We start from the raw sequence: 17017 nt of genomic DNA, 5'->3' as shown, positions 1-17017 counted from the left end.
TATTATGACATTGTGTATTTTGTCGAGAATAGTAATATGTGCCTACTCCGCACGTCATATTTATATACAGTTTAGTTTTCACTCGTGCTATGTGTTTTCTCGTAACAAAACTAGGGACAAAGTATGCGTGTTGTCCCATTTTACGTGTGTACAAACATATGTGTTTCATTTCGAGATGTAACAAACTCAGAAGAATTTAAATGCATATGTATTATCTTTTCTTAATTCAAATAAAAAAAAACAATGACAAGTGAGCCTATAAAGAGTACTTGTTCCTGGGAAACTTGAAAGGGAGACTGCATTTTTCATCTTATATACATATCGTACTCAGTTTTTTAATTTAAGTTTATTTTAAGATGTTGAACATGATTTCATTTGGTGCAAAGAGTGATGCGATCCTTCAAGATATTGGTGTTGTTGAAGATTCAAGAACACATATTAATAAATCTAACAATAATTGTTAAAATTCCATACACATCGCTGTAAAATGTTTGCATAGAAACCTTTTCAGAGTATTATTATTTGTATGTATGCATCTAAAGCATAACCATTTAATATACATCAGTGTTAGTGTTTTAATATACACCACTGTTAGTGTCGTATACAACCAGGAATGCCTTGAAATTGAGTATACTCTGAACTAGTTTAATGCCAGGTGTTGCTGGAATATATCAACTTATTCCACAAATGTCAGCTGTTGCTGGAAGGCATGAGCTCGGGTGTAAAGGAAACGTGTGCTTATACAAAAGTATTATTCCCATGTAAATTACAAAGTCCAGTGAGGAACACGCGTTAATCCTATTCCGTCACCATTACCAAGAATTGTTTTCGCGTTTACTTCATTAATCAACCATTGTTTTTCATTTCTTTTGTCAGCTGTAGGTAAAACAAAACAAATCATTCCTCAACGTAATACAACATATTTAATGTACTGAGTCGAAGGTCAGAAGTTCTGATGAATGATAACAAATGTTATTTAAGTAGGAACCAAATGTGTCGTTCTATTTTCCATCTTTACCTATCGTGGAGTAGGACACACAAAGCATCAAGCCATCGATCGTGCATTGAATTATTGCTCTTAAAAATAATATGTTTGAACAGCACGTATCGATAATTATAATGTAATCGTCACATCTGACATGGAGCGCCCATGGAGGTCATTGAACGACAGTTCGATCTTGAGCAACAAAAAAATCAATAGACGAACGGAGAAGCAGAAATGAGACCGAATGTGGGTCAACCGCGATATATATATATATATATTTATATATTTATGTACACTGTACTGTTTGTTGGATCAGCTGATAGCACGTATGGTAGGTGTATTTTATATCTATATACACGTTACTGGATCACACTGCAGAATGAGGTTGCTGCAACTTAGTGACATTTTCACCCAGCTGATGATACAAATCATTTGCGTGTCACAAAGCCTTGGAGATTTTCTCAAGTTTGTGTGTCACATCTTAACGAAAGAAAGTGTAATGGAAACAGCACACATTGTGAGACGGGTTTACGCGATGTATAAACACCAGTGTGAGGTAAATAGTGTCTTCATTGTTTCTTACATTGCTGAACAGATTCAGCGTATTGTTCTTCTCCAACCACACACGTGTATTTAAAAGATAATGTTCCAGGATCAACGAAAACCCAAGTAAATGGGTTTAAAAGTGCGAATTAATTCTCCTTTATGAGACGCGTGTCCCGGTCTGACATAGTGAGGTATGTCAACTGCGTCTTTCAAATACGCGAGTTCAGCATACACGCATGTGACGGGAAACGTTTGTTGAATCAGTTTGTTTTCGTTGTATACAGCGTTAGATATGCAGGTATAGCACTTTTACTTCTTAAAACTATGCCGATAAATATAATCGTTTCTCGGCTATTTTCAAAATGGAACATGTCACCCCATAAAGTACATATCATAAGGTCCACCGTGTATACACACAAGCATTCTTGTCAGGTTCCTCTAGACCGTATCATATTGCATCTATGCATATAAACTGCAGTGGCATTATGTTGCATCTGAATGCATACATATCGGTAACTATTTCATTTGCATGCATATGTTATTTTTAGTTTTTCACAAAAACAGACACATATAAATAATGTTACAGTCGGCGCCATATGTAGATTCTGTTTTTGACTATCGCAATTACCGGTAATTTTAGCAATATTTCTTTTAAAAATGTTCATTGTTGTACAATTTGCCATCTATCAACCTGACATAGTCAACACTCAGTAGTCAGATATTCTCCTAAATGTCCTTGGAGAAATACATCTGCTATAGACAGGGTTCGATGTACTCTTTGTTTGTCAGCAAAAAGATAGCATATATGCTAAGCTTCGGTTTATATAGGAGGATATTTAACAGTTCGGTGTTACGGACATATTTTAACATTGCATTCTTTTAATAACGTCAAGAGTGAAAACCGACCAGACTTCCATATGCCAGTGAAATTATCAAATATTTATTCGCATGATCTAAATATATTTTTAAATTCTAACCAATTTTTTAATCACTTTAAAGCCAAGTACATTTAGTTATTCTGACTTGTGATGGACACTAGATGAATCATACAGATAGCGGTCGGGTCGAGTCACAGTGCTATATCTGACTGGGGAATATGTGTGAAACTGCGACATTTTGTACCAGTATACAAGCAGGAGTGGTACATGCTCATACATGTACATCTATATACATGTTTAACAACGTTACTTAAACCCGATTTAACTTCATTTCCCTCACCTCATCACACCCGAGTACATCTGAATTTAGAGGGCGGCTTGTTCTGCATGACTCGAGGAGGAACCGTTGAGTGAGAGCTAGTCCAGTTCCTAGTCACCACATGGTGTGTGGCATTCAAGTCACACTGCTATAGCGTTTGCCGAACATGTCAACAAAACTGTACGCAATTTGTCACGGATCGTACGTAAACGCCAGATCAAGTGCTTCGGTGAATTAAATGCACACTTATATCGCAGCAATATACGAATACTTATGCACAAATATACACACACCTACCTTCCCCTGCAACACATTCCACACAACTATAATATATTACGTAACGTACGTCTGTACTATGCATGCATATATGTGTGTGTATGTGTGTATACTTGTTTGTGTTACATGTATGTGTCTATACACGTGTAGTTTTGTATACATACGTGTGCGTATATATGGTTGTGTTGCATATATGGGTGTATATAAATGGTGTTGTGTACATATATATGTGTAGATATGTGTGCACATATATATGTGTGTGTGTGTGTGTGTACACACACACACATATGTATGTATGTATGTATGTATGTATGTATGTATGTATGTGTGTGTGTGTGTGTGTGTGTGTATGTGTAGATATAGTTGTGGTACATGTATGTGTGTATACATAATGGTTTTGGGTACATACAAGGATGTGTGTGTATGTGTGTGTGTGTGTGTGTAATGATAAATGCTTTCGGTACAAACAATGTTGCAGGCGGAAAGATAATAGTGCCCAACCCAGTTTGTACGGTATCGATCACTTCCTCGTTCCGCTGCAGTTTATCGATCGATGTATCGACGAGGCTCCGTCTAGCTAGGTAACGGCTGAAGGTTGCAATGCATGTGTAGCATGTGGCTAGACCGATTTCCAGCTATTTATAGCTTATCATTACATGGGCCATGATGCGATGACTGCTGGCTTGAACAGACATTGGGTCACACTGCACCGGGTCATCAAGGTCATCCACACTTCCCACCTCGTCCACATGTTGCCATTTTATAAGCAATGGGGTTACATATTTATCCATGATTCAGTCGTATCAGAAGTTTGGGGGGGTTTTGAAATGGGACTGGTAGAGATAAACGCATTAAAGTAGGGTACTTGTGATGATAGTGTGATACTAGTAAGTGATGACAGCTGGCTTTATTGATCAGGTTTTGGCAACAGTTTCTCTTTCCATGCAGTGAATGTACCTTCATCACTGTGTGTGTTTAACGAATCATGTGAGTGTGTGTGTGTGCATGCGTGCGTGTAGAGTGAGCTCTATATATTTCTGGTAGAGTTTTTTTGTTTACCTTTATTACATTTCATAGTTTGGTTCGAAATTTATTTTCGAGATGTGTATAAAATGTACATTTAAATACGCTGATGGATTGCTTTTGGAGATATTTATGACATGTGTCAGATATATATCTCGCGATGATAAGCACGTGTGCATGGAATGCATTATGGCTCAGTGCCCTAGTGCCCTCGAGCCAATCTCATATAAAATATCTTGTAAAAGATTCAGTCTACTCCTAAATCACATAAAATGCGACATTAATTACAAAGTTATCACCCGGAGAGACCCCCTCCTTGTAAGTTATTGCACATAAATTATACCTTAAAAACTATACACAATCACCGACATTTTATGACGATGATTACTTTCATACGAGCTTGGTTCGAATACGTTGAAAAGAGACAGCAATATATATCATAACTATCATCAGTTTTAACAACTGGATGTATGTACATTTACAAAACCGAAAACCATTTTCAACATCACCAAATCGCAGCTGTGAGATGATTCAGTTCAATGGAGGGTTAGTACGATAAGTGCTCCTTAAATACGGATTGTGATTTGGTGTAGTCAATGTAACCAATGTCACACCAAATTTCTCTAAAAAATCCCAAATGCATTTCTCTCACACCCCTAATCGCACAGTTAGATTAAAATATTATATTAAAAGCTAGAATGAATTAATGCAACATTGCAAAATCAACTCTGCGCCATCTACTGGCCGAACATTGTTTCAAACGTCTTTTGGATCGCTCTCTACGAATATCCTACCAAGCACTTTGTAATTTAAACCGCGTGCGACACTTTTCGACATGCGGAGAAATTCTTTACATTCCATATATGCCAATTGCTATCTATTTGGAAGTTGTTCGATCTTATCGATTATCGATTTCAGGCAACTTGTAACTGATAACAAGTCTTTTATCTCACCCGTGGGAAGTTAAAGAGAGTGCTTATGCCCCCAATGTATAAACCATAGGCCAAACTATTGACGAACATGTGTGACAGTGTGCCTTTAAGCAGGAGTAATATGACTGACAATATTAAATATGTGCTGAACGTGAATAAAATATATGTGTATTTTCCAACATTTCCAGTGCATCCATCTGTTCAAATTATCTTGCTCAGAAACTAGACCTCGGCCTCTCAGTCAAATTAAATTACTGATATTGGTAAATGTGATTTATCAGTTGAAACCATTTTATTCAGTCGCCACACCTCCGCCTTTGAGCCTGATGAAGGCACTACGACGCCTTGTCGCCCAGTTTCGCCGCTCACACAATGACATCCTGGTCAAAACACAAGCCACAGCCGCCGCAGCCGTCTCACCAGCCGATGTCGTTACCAAAGACGTCAAACCCTTTGAGGCCATACCTGGACCAACAGGAATATGCAACTGGACTCGATTCGGAGCCATGCTGTATTTCAAACCATTCAGTAGGTAGACACTATTTAAAACACGCAGAAGACTCCCAAACAAATGGCATGTTATAGCGAATCTTATTTCTGACTTCAGTTTTCTGCCGCTTTAGCAATATTCCAGCAACATCACGGCTGGGGACACCGGACGTTGGCATCACATATTGCACTCATGTGGGGATTCGAACCCGGGTCTTTTGCGTGACGGGAGAACGTTTTAACCACTAGGCTACCCCACAGTCCCTTATTCAGAAGCAAAGGATAAAGTATAATCTAACCGAATCTGTGCCAGACACTTTTAATTCTTTTTACAAAAGTGTTTTGATTTGTTCTACACGTTTGTGCATACTGTCTCGGGAATCTAATAGAAGGTGTCGCGTCTCAAAACATAGTAACAGTTTCAGAGTAGTGTTTCAGATCAGAATGAGTAAGACATTTGTCGATCCCCAACAACTTTGTACTGCTTGTTACTTAAGTCGCCGACATTGCAAAATCTACATTTCGTGACCAGATCCTGACATCAACAGAGATTAACTTACAAAATGACACGTTCTCATTAAAGACCCCATGCGTCACACCATCCAACCCCATCTTTTTCCGTCATGAGCCCAATATGACATGTATGGTCTCCCCCTGACATGCCCAAAACACCAGCTCGCACGCACGCACGCACGCACTTACCAACGCACGCACACACACACACTCACGCACTTACGCACTCTCCCAGTATATCTGTGTGCCACCTTCTCTCTCTCGTTCGCTCTCTCCCTCCCTTTCTCTCTATCTCGATCACTTTCATTCAAAAACCAATCCTGTATCCACCCTGATTACATTTCTCCTCATGTGTTATCATTTCCCTCTTTCCTGAAGTAAAACTACTCGACAGGTATATTTCTAATCAGAATGACGCGTGTTACAGCAAATTTCGAGCCTTCTACAATCCACTTGTTGTTTGATCACCTTCACGACAAGTATGGCCCAGTGGTCAAAGCTCGAATGGGCGGATGGACAGTTTATGTAGAGGATCCCGCAGACATAGAAACTGTCTTTAGAAACGAAGGACGCATGCCCAAAAGACCACTTCCGCATCTGCATGTGTACTACAGCAAAACCAGAGGGATAATCGCTGGCTTGGCTTCAATGTAAGTTACAAATAATTTGTTCTAGTACTTTGTACATTAATATGTTCAGCATAACTCCTGTTTGCACATTTATAATGTTCAAAACCATACATGGTAATATTTTGCGGGTTTCCGAACCTCTTTTACATGGGTTCACTGAAAAACGAACTTCGAAGTGCTTAAATAAAAACCAGCAGGCACGTAGCGCCCTGTATGACATTCGTAAAGTGAGTGAGTGTTTAGTTTTACGCCGCTTTTAACAATATCCCAGCAATATCAGAGCAGGGGGACACCAGTAAGGGGCCCCATATATGCGGGGAATCGAACCCGGGTCTTCGGCGTGACGAGGGAACATATTAACTTCAAGGCAACTCCACTTCACCTCATGAAGTGTAACCTAATAACTAACTCGAATATCATTAAACGAGGTATGACTCAACGGCAGACTCCTCATCATGTCTTTACACTACACATCAGGCGAAAGAAAGCAGATACTGATATCTGATGTTAGATACAAAGGAATGAAAAAGAAAACGGTTTGGGAATTATCACGTGTTCCATATGAGTATCACAGAGGTGTTTTGGACTTGTATTTGCAGTTTTCTGCGACTGAAGAGAAACTTTTGTGGAATGCAAACCATTAATTATAATGTTCAGGCTATAGTAGCGTTTTGAGTTTTTCAACTGTATAGTATTACTTTGAATTCTCTTTCGCTCATGGATAATATGGAAATATGGATGACACATAATCACAAAGACCTAGAGGTAATGAGGTTTCACAGTGATGTAATCCATTACCAGTACATATTAACCTCACACTTTCTAAACAATTTAGGCAAAATGAAGAGTGGTACACCCTGAGAAAAGCTGTGAATGCCAAGTTAATGAAGCCGAACTCTGCACTTCGTTACCTGGCAGCGCAGAACGAAGTCGCTGATGATCTTGTACAGAAACTGACTCATCACAACTTTACGCCAGAAGAGTTGCAAACTGTCTTCTCCAAGTATGCGTCCGAAAGTAGGTAATACATGAAGTCATTAAGCCGCAAGCTGCCGTGTGCACGTGGCAGTTCTTTTGTTCTGTCAGATAATAATGATTAAGTCCATCTATACTGCTCTAGGTACACACCGACTGCATGCTACAGCGTAGGTTGTTCATCATTACCCTGGATAGCCTAGGCTGCCCGTGAGGCGTTAGAAGGTTAATGGTTACATGACTTATCCTATCAGGTACCCATTTTCTGAAGGGTGAGCAGAGCCATTTTTCATCAAGCTCACTTTCTTACAGTGCAAACGTGTTAAACATAGTCTAGTTGCAAGATTAGACTAATGCTAAACAGGAATATCAAACACTTTCTTTCAATTTGAAAAGTTGCCAAAAAAAGCATTTCAGAAAAGGTTATACAGAAGGGGAAACACTGGGGTTCAGGAACTGTGAGACAGACTATATATAAAGTAGGATGTGATGTTGTCATGTACGCTCACATTTGTTTATTACCGTTTCAGGTATTTGCGTGGTTGCATTAAACAAGAGACAGGGCCTTTTGGATTCAAACATGGACGAACAAGTCGATGAATTCTGCAATAACATTCGAATTTTTTTCGACTTGTTTATGAAAGGTTTCCATGCACCTCCTTTGTACTTTGGCCTGTTCGAGACTCCCCTGTACAAGCAGTATTCAAAGGTTGTGGATGACATCAGAGAGTAGGTAGTTCACTCTCGGTCCGTATTTCCATATCTAGAATGAAATTAACACAATTAAGACACAATGAATGTTGGTTCCAACTGGAGAGTAAGTAATGTATTGATCACGTGTTCATGCTTGGGGCATTGTATCCAAATGATGTCAATCTTTGGATTGTCATTAGTGTGTTGGCTTGAGTCTTTCAACGGCAAACAAAGAGCATTATACTTAGTTCTGTCTGATTTATCACGATGATACTGGAAAGTGACAGGCATTCGAGGTTGTATAGTCCACAGTACGCCATGTTGATCATGTCAGTGGGATACATTGAGCATTGTGTGGGCAAATGCGTGAATTGGTTACCTCGAACATAAGTATTCTGGTGAGCATGACGAGGGTAACAGCTGATCAGTGAAACATGAAACATACAACTTTATGGTTGGCAACTTCTTGAATGCCGATCAAACAATTATTTTATCAATTATTGTTTTTTTTCGGGATATAATTCCTTTTCAACTTTATTTTTTACAGTTTTATAATAAAAATGAACTTGAGTCAATTACTACGTTTAAAACGAACACGCTTATTTCTTCCGCTGACATTTGCAATATGTTTTGGTGGAATGCACATGACGAAACACTGTTGTAACGAACTGATATGAGTGATCCCTGTGAGTTTGTAATAGCCTGGGTTAGTCACGTGTATTATTGTGATAATTCACTTCGTATGACCCGTCACAAGAATGTGTCAGTGGAATGGAGATATTTGATATTTGAATGTATGGCTATTTTAGTTACTTTGAAATCGTGTGTCGTTTGCAGACATGTGGGTGTTTTACTTTGTGAGGCAATGGAGGATTTGAAACAGAAGGAGAAGATGGGTTTGCTAGATAAAGAAGAACCCAACTTCCTGTTGTCACTGCTTGGCCATGGGACATTCGGTATGGCGGAGATAGAGATGATCGTCCTGGATCTGCTAATAGCCGGAACAGACTCCGTGAGTTGTTCAACACTTCTGTACACTGTGGAATATCCCAGTGGATAAGACGTTCACTCACCACACCGGTCACAGTGTGTGAAACCAATTGTAGTGTCAGCCTCCATCACTTGAAAGATTTCTGCTCTTCAACTGATAATTTATTGTACATACTACTAAAAACGTTAAAGGACAGCCAACGCTTTCAAAACGCGAGCCCTAATCGAACATGTCCTAAAAGAGTGAGTATGTCATGTGACTTTCTTTAAATGATTACTCGTACATTGATTCTTCAGACCGCGAAGAACCTCCAGGTGTTTCTGTACAACATTGCCCGGCACCCGGAGGAACAACAAAAACTGTATGAAGAGATACACTCTGTAATTGGAGACTCGGGCCCTCTTACAGAAGACCATTTGGGGAAGCTTGTATACCTGAAGGCCTGTCTCAAGGAGTCCTTCAGGTAGGCATGAGATCAACAGATGACACAAATGGTACATAAAAGAACGAACGGATCGAATTTGGTGCTACAAACGTTCTCAACCTGACCTAAAAGAACCAAAAAAACGATTTGATTATATCAGTTGAGAGTAAATCGGAGTGAGTCAACAGAGGTTAACAGCTGTCGATCCCCAACATCTTTGTACTGTTTGTTACTTAAGTCGCTGATATTTCCAAAAAAATATATTGCGTGACTAGATCACGACGTCTACAGATATTAACTTACAAAATGGCATGTTCTCATTAAAGATCCCATGCGTCAAACCATCCAACCCCATCTTCTTCGTCATGCCTCCAATAGCCACATGTATGGTCTCCCCTAACATGCCCCGAAGCACAATACATCGACACATATATACGCACGCACGCACGCATACACACACACACGCAGCCAAGCACATACTTTCTCTCCCTTTCTGTATGTCCTCCCTCCCTTCCCCTCTCTCTCTCTCTCCCTCCCTCCCTCCCTCCCTCCCCCTCTCTCTCTCCCTCTCTCCCTCCCTCCCTTCCCCCTCTCTCTCTCTCCCTCCCTTCCCCCTCCCTCCCTCTCTCTCTCTCTCCCTCCCTCCCTTCCCCCCCCCTCTCTCTCTCCCTCCCTCCCTCCCCACCTAAAAAACTGAGCTATGTCAACATTTGCATTGTTGCAGATTCGTATATCCTACCGCGTCTGGTACTGCTCGATTTATCCCGAAAGACTTGGTGCTGGGTGGATACAATGTCCCGGCCGGGGTAAGTCAGTAAAACCTTGTGCAAGGTTAGAATAGTCACAGCTACATAGTAATGCCACAAGAAGTGATTAGGTTGGACTCTGTTACTAGGCTTATGGGGGAGTTGTACACCGACAACATGGAACGTTGCTCATGATGTCAATCACTCGATTGTCTGGTCAGCAAGTAGTTTCAATTGACCTTCGCTATGTAGCTGAATCATCGCTGAGTACAGGTTTAAACAACAAAGAAGAAAACCGTTACTTGATGACCGCAAAGTGAAGCAAACGTGCACACACACTCACACACGTGCGCACGCCTTCGCGCACACATTCACACACCACCACTACCAGGGTCCACTTGCACAAAGCGATTTTAGATAGGAGTAACAATAATTGTAGTGTTGAGACCCCTTTGTGCAAGTGAGCCGTGGTCTGTTACTGGAATTGTTTTACACAAACAGTCATCCGTCGTCGTTGAGATTAGGGCTTGTTTATTGCTGATTGCTACCTGAATTCTTTGTTTGGCCATGTTCACTGACCATACCTGCAACACTTCAGGCTGCCAAACCATGCTTAAACTGATATACTGCATCAAACCCATTCAACAGAATTTACATATTACCTATGTTATCAATGCATAGTTTGACCATCACATACTTCGACAGCAAGCATTCTACAGCATTCGGAACAGTCTGCAACCTGCAGTATCCGGAACTGTCTGCATTCCGCAGTCTCCAGAACAGTCTGCATTCTGCAGTTCCCGGAACAGTCTCCACTGCAGTAAGCACGTATTGTGACCCCCCTTCTCTGCTGCAGACGCTGATTGTGATGAATAACCAGCGGACAGTGAGAAACAAGAAATATTTTGACCGTCCTGATGAGTTTATCCCTGAACGCTGGCTCCGGGATGAACACGGCAACAGACAACGCTTGATCCCACCCATGGCTCTTCTACCCTTTGGATTCGGACCCAGAAATTGTCTGGGGAGGCGCTTTGCTGAGCAGGAAATATATCTGGCGGCTGTAAAGGTATGTTCAATAATTTGCTTCGGCATCATAATCTAGTGAGACTTGCTTTGCCCCTTCTTGATTTATATATTTAGTTGTTGCCTAAAAGATACTGTTAGTACGAGGGATTACATCAAACCATCAAGAGATAAGTTATGAGACTGAATTTCACATTCCTCCCAGTTAATGTTGCAGGAGGTGTTTCTGTTTCAGTCAAAGTGAAAGGTTCATTGCCACTGGCTGACAATCCATAATAACAGTTGGTCATTCTATGGAAAGGGGCAGTTTCAGCTTTTGCTCTTAGAAAAAAAATTATTTGCATTTTCTATAATTTTATTCCGTCATGTAATCTACTTTGCTTTGTACGATTGATTTATTGCATCAGCATTTTGGACTGGAGTTTTTTTCATCAAATTTATTGTGACGTTTCAACTTAAAATCAAAATGTCATTACTGCAACGGCGGCATAAATACTGATTTTGGAAATTTCAACGACTAATTTAAATAACTAAGACAACGATAGCTCTTGTCTCCAACAGTTATCAGAACATTTTTGAGTACCTACGAAAGGCAGCTAGTTTGCATGATCTGGAATTCAAGTGGATTTCTAGATTCTAGATAAATAATATTTAGCTAACAGCGCATTGCCGGGAGAGCCACAGTCACACGATCATTCAGTCATGGCCATCGTTGGCTGAACCACACCATTTTCGATGTGTATTTCACGGGTTACAACCATATCTAGTGAGTTATAGATGGAGTCTTTACATAGCTTTCAACATAATTCCACTCATATATCGAACAAAATGCAAGCTTGTGTGTGTAATTTACTAATTTGGACTTTTATAGTGGTAGCCCATAGAGACAGCATGCCTGAGGCTAATATGAAGACGCCGATCAGGCACAGTGTACAGGCACCAGCCGTGACTGACTAATCCTTCTTTCAAATGTCGTGTGCCAGGCGCGGTGACATCAAGTGCCATTTTTAATGTTTGGTATAATGCGGCGAGACAGAACACACATGACATTCATGTTTTATAGAGAAGCGACACATACCAACAAATCCTTTATACATATTTCATCCAGACAAATTCAGCATGGACACTGCGATATAACGTAAAATAATGTTTCCACAAATCGGAATCACTCCGAATGTATGTGTATAGGCTGAAAAGCATCTCTTAACCACGAGTCACAGCACACCTAGGCCATAACTGACATACTACCCGAACACTGAACCACGAGTCACAGCACACCTAGGCCATAACTGACATACTACCCGAACACTGAACCACGAGTCACAGCACACCTATGTCATAACTGACATACTACCCGAACACTGAACCACGAGGGACAGCACACCTATGTCATAACTGACATACTACCCGAACACTGAACCACGAGTGACAGCACACCTATGTCATAACTGACATACTACCCGAACACTGAACCACGAGGGACAGCACACCTATGTCATAACTGACATACTACCCGAACACTGAACCACGAGTGACAGCACACCTATGTCATAACTGACATACTACCCGAACACTGAACCACGAGGGACAGCACACCTATGTCATAACTGACATACTACCCGAACACTGAACCACGAGTGACAGCACACCCATGCCATAACTGACATACTACCCGAACACTGAACCACGAGGGACAGCACACCTATGTCATAACTGACATACTACCCGAACACTGAACCACGAGTCACAGCACACCTATGTCATAACTGACATACTACCCGAACACTGAACCACGAGGGACAGCACACCTATGTCATAACTGACATACTACCCGAACACTGAACCACGAGTGACAGCACACCCATGCCATAACTGACATACTACCCGAACACTGAACCACGAGTGACAGCACACCTATGTCATAACTGACATACTACCCGAACACTGAACCACGAGGGACAGCACACCTATGTCATAACTGACATACTACCCGAACACTGAACCACGAGGGACAGCACACCTATGTCATAACTGACATACTACCCGAACACTGAACCACGAGTGACAGCTCACCTAGGCCATAACTGGCATACTACCCGAACACTGAACCACGAGTGACAGCACACCCATGCCAAAACTGGCATACTACCCCAACACTGAACCACGAGGGACAGCACACCTATGTCATAACTGACATACTACCCGAACACTGAACCACGAGGGACAGCACACCTATGTCATAACTGACATACTACCCGAACACTGAACCACGAGTGACAGCACACCCATGCCATAACTGACATACTACCCGAACACTGAACCACGAGTGACAGCACACCTATGTCATAACTGACATACTACCCGAACACTGAACCACGAGGGACAGCACACCTATGTCATAACTGACATACTACCCGAACACTGAACCACGAGTGACAGCACACCTATGTCATAACTGACATACTACCCGAACACTGAACCACGAGGGACAGCACACCCATGCCATAACTGACATACTACCCGAACACTGAACCACGAGTGACAGCACACCTATGTCATAACTGACATACTACCCGAACACTGAACCACGAGGGACAGCACACCTATGTCATAACTGACATACTACCCGAACACTGAACCACGAGGGACAGCACACCTATGTCATAACTGACATACTACCCGAACACTGAACCACGAGGGACAGCACACCCATGCCATAACTGACATACTACCCGAACACTGAACCACGAGTGACAGCACACCCATGCCATAACTGGCATACTACCCGAACACTGAACCACGAGTGACAGCTCACCTAGGCCATAACTGACATACTACCCGAACACTAAAAATTCGCTTAGCCAAGATAAAAATCTGATTCTTATGAAAACATACAGCTTGGGAATATTAATTATAATGTGTCTTGAATTCCCTATCCATTACACAACGCACAAAGGAAACGATTAACCTATATAATTCGATACCTTTACGGCTCCAAATAGCATAGAAGATCGCGGGTTGTGCAAGTCGTTACCGGCTTGGATTTCGGATGTCTGAACGTTCATTTAATCCTTATGGGATTGCCACCGTGAAGTCCCCATCGATGTCACTTATGTTGATTCTGGGAGTAAAGTTTCTAAACGTAGTTTATGTGAGGTTAAATGGACGCCACGTTCAGTGGTATTGCAATTTTACAGCTACGTGCTTCTCGAAAGGAGGAAAAGGATAATAGAAACCTTCTGAGGTCCAAACAGCATTTGGATGTATATACCTTAATGTATGACGTCACAACGAAACGGTATCGAGGACAATATCAGATGACGTCAGCTGGTGCTCATGAAAAGAAAACAAGATAGATCAATAGGCAAAGTTAGGTTACGTTAATATCTGGATGGTATACTAAATAGCAAAAACATCCCACAATTTCGTTTATTTTGTTGTTCAGTATATATCATGATTGACTTTCCAGCAGTTCTGACTTTTAATAACGGCGTGTAAATTTCCTTATTCGTCTGTGAAATTGTTCAATATCCGGATGTTTCATACAATATTTCGAAGATTATATGCAAATTCCTCTCATAATTTGGTTGTACCCCGTTGGTCAGGATCAACTACAAAATATGTAGGTATATACGAACATTGTAAAATATGAACACGGATGTCCAAACACTGATTATAAGGACATGACAAATGGTCGCTGTTGAGAGCGCCAAGGAAAAGGACACCATCAACCAGCAAGAACAGTCCACATAACGCCTCTGTGCGTACGGTACGATGTATCATATGTTGTCGTAAATGCCATGATGCGTCTCCATTACGTTTACGGCTTCATTAATGTCTTTATTAGTCATAATAGTATAATGTATTGCTTCACATATTTCACCTGCTTAGTAATGTAATGTCATCTTCTTCACGTCTAACTGTGGTTTTTAGGATTTATTTATCCCGTTAATTTTTCTTAGTCATTTGTGTCTCCGCTGTAAACAGAACCTAACTGATTCCTGTATCTAGCTGTGTCAGTTTGCACCTTAATATAATACATCATCTCATTTGGAAATCAGTTAATCCGGTTTGTTTTGTTTTCGGATTTTCTGTATATACTGTATACTGAGTTTCTTCTATTCTAACAGACACATTTCTGCTTAATACATTTCATCATGTTCTTGCATACATCATTCAATTCATTTATTTCACCATGTTATTGTATATAATAATGAAATATTGTATATAATATATGTAATATATAAGATGACACAGACACATCACTCCTTTATACATTTCATCATGTTATTGACAATGTATATAATAATAATAAAATACTGTATATGATACGGATACTATAGAATATCACACACACACAACTCCTTTATACATTTCAACATGTTATTGAACATAATAAAAAATACTGTATATATTACATATAATATACAATATCACACACACAACTCCTTTATACATTTCAACATGTTATTGAACATAATAAAAAAATACTGTATATATTACATATAATATACCATATCACACACACAACTCCTTTATACATTTCAATATGTTATTGAACATAATAAAAAAAATACTGTATATATTACATATAATTTAAAATATCACACACTCAACGCCTTTATACATTTCAAGATGTTATTGAACATAATAAAAAAAATACTGTATATATTACATATAATATACCATATCACACACACAACTCCTTTATACATTTCAACATGTTACTGAACATAATAAAAAAAATACTGTATATATTACATATAATATACCATATCACACACACAACTCCTTTATACATTTCAATATGTTATTGAACATAATAAAAAAAATACTGTATATATTACATATAATTTAAAATATCACACACACAACGCCTTTATACATTTCAAGATGTTATTGAACATAATAAAAAAAATACTGTATATATTACATATAATATACCATATCACACACACAACTCCTTTATACATTTCAACATGTTACTGAACATAATAAAAAAAATACTGTATATATTACATATAATATACGATATCACACACACAACTCCTTTACACATTTCAAGATGTTATTGAACAGAATACAAAATACTGTATATATTACATATAATATGCCATGTCACACACACAACTCCTTTATACATTTCAACATGTTATTGTATACAGTCTGTATTCTAGCAATCATCCCAACATTTCACCATGTTCTTGTACACTGATAATCCTTCTTACATATCGATTGCATCTTCGCTGAAATTAAATTGAAATAGGTGGATTATCTTATTCAAACCGTCTGCTTATTTCATATTTTGTTTGCTACACCCATTCCCATTGGCATTCTCACATCGTCGTTATAGATAAGTTTAAACTCATAGAATGGACGTCCCATTTCAGTACAACATAGACGTGGTTTACATTTGTACCTAATGAAAACTATCAAAAAGTCAAATAGGAACTTTCCGAAATTACATGATACATACAGTGCTCCCTCTTCATAACGTCCCGGGTCAAAATGGCACCCTGGATTAAATGCCATGTTTAAGACAGAACGGATTTCCTGCCTAATTAGTGGCTGC

General features: G+C 39.8%; 1 protein-coding gene across 3 annotated transcripts in view; it reads left to right on the top strand.

Annotated features, from left to right (window-relative positions):
* Positions 1 to 17017, top strand: part of LOC137287515 (probable cytochrome P450 CYP44) — a 61964-nt gene that overhangs the window by 36091 nt on the left and 8856 nt on the right. For all 3 annotated transcript variants that reach the window (XM_067819852.1, XM_067819853.1, XM_067819854.1), the window contains exons 2-9: positions 5260 to 5487; positions 6389 to 6611; positions 7426 to 7607; positions 8096 to 8294; positions 9096 to 9270; positions 9546 to 9712; positions 10398 to 10479; positions 11276 to 11488. In XM_067819852.1, coding sequence (XP_067675953.1) covers positions 5286 to 5487; positions 6389 to 6611; positions 7426 to 7607; positions 8096 to 8294; positions 9096 to 9270; positions 9546 to 9712; positions 10398 to 10479; positions 11276 to 11488 — 1443 coding nt within the window. In that variant the 5' untranslated portion in view covers positions 5260 to 5285. The remainder of the gene's footprint in view (positions 1 to 5259; positions 5488 to 6388; positions 6612 to 7425; positions 7608 to 8095; positions 8295 to 9095; positions 9271 to 9545; positions 9713 to 10397; positions 10480 to 11275; positions 11489 to 17017) is intronic.

Source organism: Haliotis asinina, chromosome 6 (genome assembly GCF_037392515.1).
Source record: "Haliotis asinina isolate JCU_RB_2024 chromosome 6, JCU_Hal_asi_v2, whole genome shotgun sequence".
Taxonomy (NCBI): Eukaryota; Metazoa; Mollusca; class Gastropoda; order Lepetellida; family Haliotidae; genus Haliotis; species Haliotis asinina.
Note: the sequence above shows the minus strand (reverse complement) of the source record. Positions and strands in the feature narration are given on the sequence as shown.